This window comes from Budorcas taxicolor, chromosome 1 (assembly GCF_023091745.1).
Source record: "Budorcas taxicolor isolate Tak-1 chromosome 1, Takin1.1, whole genome shotgun sequence".
NCBI lineage: Eukaryota > Metazoa > Chordata > Mammalia > Artiodactyla > Bovidae > Budorcas > Budorcas taxicolor.
In genome coordinates, this window is record NC_068910.1 from 65,786,873 (window position 1) to 65,789,456 (window position 2,584).

The 2,584-nt window shown below is 41.4% G+C and overlaps 1 protein-coding gene across 1 annotated transcript; it reads right to left on the reverse strand.

The window, feature by feature from the left end:
* Positions 1–439: 439 nt before the first annotated feature.
* KCNE2 (potassium voltage-gated channel subfamily E regulatory subunit 2) lies at positions 440–811 on the reverse strand. The gene has a single exon (XM_052649459.1). The coding sequence runs from the start codon at positions 809–811 to the stop codon at positions 440–442; it is 372 nt and encodes a 123-aa protein (XP_052505419.1).
* Positions 812–2,584: the final 1,773 nt, after the last annotated feature.

The window sequence follows — 2,584 nt, forward strand, 5'->3', positions numbered from 1 at the left end:
ATAGATTTTTGAACCTCCATTTCTGAATAATACACCTTGGCTACTTATAAAATGAATCAGTCAAACATACAGAATAATATTTCACAAGGGAGACTATTCAATGATTTGTTAATTTCTCCTTTCTATCCCCACTGCCACTGCCCAGGCACATTACTTCAAATTTGGTTTTATTTTCACTATTGACATTGATTAAAATGACACTGACATTGCACAGAAAGGAAAAGAGGTCTTTGACATAAATTATTGTTCCACAGAGCAAATGTGAAGCATGAGCTTGAAATGTCCTCTTAGCTGATCAACTACGGGATCTCGATGAAAATTATCAACAGAGAGTGAGGAACTTAGTGTCTTCGAAGCATGACAACTTGGGTTGACTCCATAGAACCAGCATCTCTTCCTATTTGCGTATCAGACGTTGACTCCATGCCTCCACCTCTGATCAAGGAGACATCGTGAGCGCCGCTGCACCTGTGTTCTCATGGATGGTGGCCCTTGATTCTTCTAGGTTCACAATTTGACTTCTGTACTTCCCTTGCCAGTCCTCCACGATGTACTGATGGTATGGGTCATTGGAGTGCTCTCGTCTCTTGGATTTCACTGTGCTCACCAGGATGGCTACAATGATGAAAGAGAACATTCCAATCATCACCATAAGGTACAAGATGACATAGTAGAAGTTCTCAGCATCAACCTTGGCTTGCAGGGCCTCTTGCTCAACCGTTGTGTTCCTGCGCCAGTTTTCCATGTAAGTGATAAAAACCCTTTTGAAGACATATTCCAGTGTCTGTGTCAGATTGGATAGAGTTGGCATATTTCCGTCCTGCTGCAATTTAAATAAAATAGGTGAACAAGTTTAAGAAAATGAATTCTTTCTCTATTTGGCTGCCTTAAGGAATGGAGGGAGGGGCAGACAAGGTTGGGGGGGGGGATAGTAATATTATTTCTTCTTTACATGGCTGGTGATTAAGTGCATATTTTATTATTCTTTACATTTTGCATGTTTTATGCAGCAGTTTTTCATGCACAGTATCAGACCACCTGACCTGCCTCTTGAGAAATCTGTATACAGGTCAGGAAGCAACAGTTACAACTGGACATGGAACAACAGACTGGTTCCAAATAGGAAAAGGAGTACGTCAAGGCTGTATATTGTCACCCTGCTTATTTAACTTCTATGCAGAGTACACCAGGAGAAATGCTGGACTGGAAGAAGCACAAGCTGGAATCAAGATTGCCGGGAGAAATATCAATAACCTCAGATATGCAGATGACACCACCCTTATGGCAGAAAGTGAAGAGGAACTAAAAAGCCTCTTGATGAAAGTGAAAGAGGAGAGCGAAAAAGTTGGCTTAAAGCTCAACATTCAGAAAATGAAGATCATGGCATCTGGTCCCATCACTTCATGGGAAATAGATGGGGAAACAGTGGAAACAGTGTCAGATTTTATTTTGGGGGGCTCCAAAATCCCTGCAGATGGTGATTGCAGCCATGAAATAAAAAAACGCTTACTGCTTGGAAGAAAAGTTATGACCAACCTAGTTAGCATATTCAAAAGCAGAGACATTACTTTGCCAACATAGTCTAGTCAAGGCTATGGTTTTTCCTGTGGTCATGTATGGATGTGAGCGTTGGACTGTGAAGAAAGCTGAGCACCGAAGAAATGATGCTTTTGAACCGTGGTGTTGGAGAAGACTCTTGAGAGTCCCTTGGACTGCAAGGAGATCAGCCCTGGGATTTCTTTGGAGGGAATGATGCTAAAGCTGAAACTCCAGTACTTTGGCCACCACATTGGAAGAGTTGACTCATTGGAAAAGACTCTGATGCTGGGAGGGATTAGGGGCAGGAGGAGAAGGGGACGACAGAGGATGAGATGGCTGGATGGCATTACTGACTCAATGGACGTGAGTCTTAGTGAACTCTGGGAGTTGGTGATGGACAGGGAGGCCTGGCGTGCTGCGATTCACAAAGAGTCGGACACAAAGAGTCGGACACAAAGAGTCGGACACGACTGAGCGACTGAAATGAACTGAACTGAACTGAACTGAACTGACTGATCTTACAATAAAAGTATCATAAGCACATAATAGTTACAGAGCACATAAAACTATATGTATTATGTTTGCATATTATTTACATTTGCATATGTAAATAATATATGTAGAAGAAAATGATAAAAGCCTGGAAATAAATAAGCTTCAAGTGTTAACATGGATGGTATACTCAGATTTTTTTTTCTTCCTTATATTTTTATTACCTTCAAATTTTTCGTCGATTGCCTTTGATCCATTACTTTGTTTCTAAATAGTTGGGTCACCTCACAATAGCTAGCACAACGCCTTATTCATAATAGATATTCCACAGACATTAGCTGAAGGAAGCAATGACTGATGTATGTTCTGTGTTCTTAGAGAATTATGGGGCAGAAGTTTGCAAGGGCCACGGACAGACATTGTGATGCCCTCCGTTTCCTATGTGCAGGCTGTGATTTAGTCCAGGTATCCCTAAGGTATGAGTATGTCCTTCCGTATTTGAAAGAAGCACTTTTGTTAAGTGATACAAAGGAACAACGTGAGAGATCACTCA

Bases quoted from the DNA above. Each gene is read 5' to 3' on its own strand.
- KCNE2 (XM_052649459.1), bottom strand. From the start codon at position 811: ATGCCAACTCTATCCAATCTGACACAGACACTGGAATATGTCTTCAAA.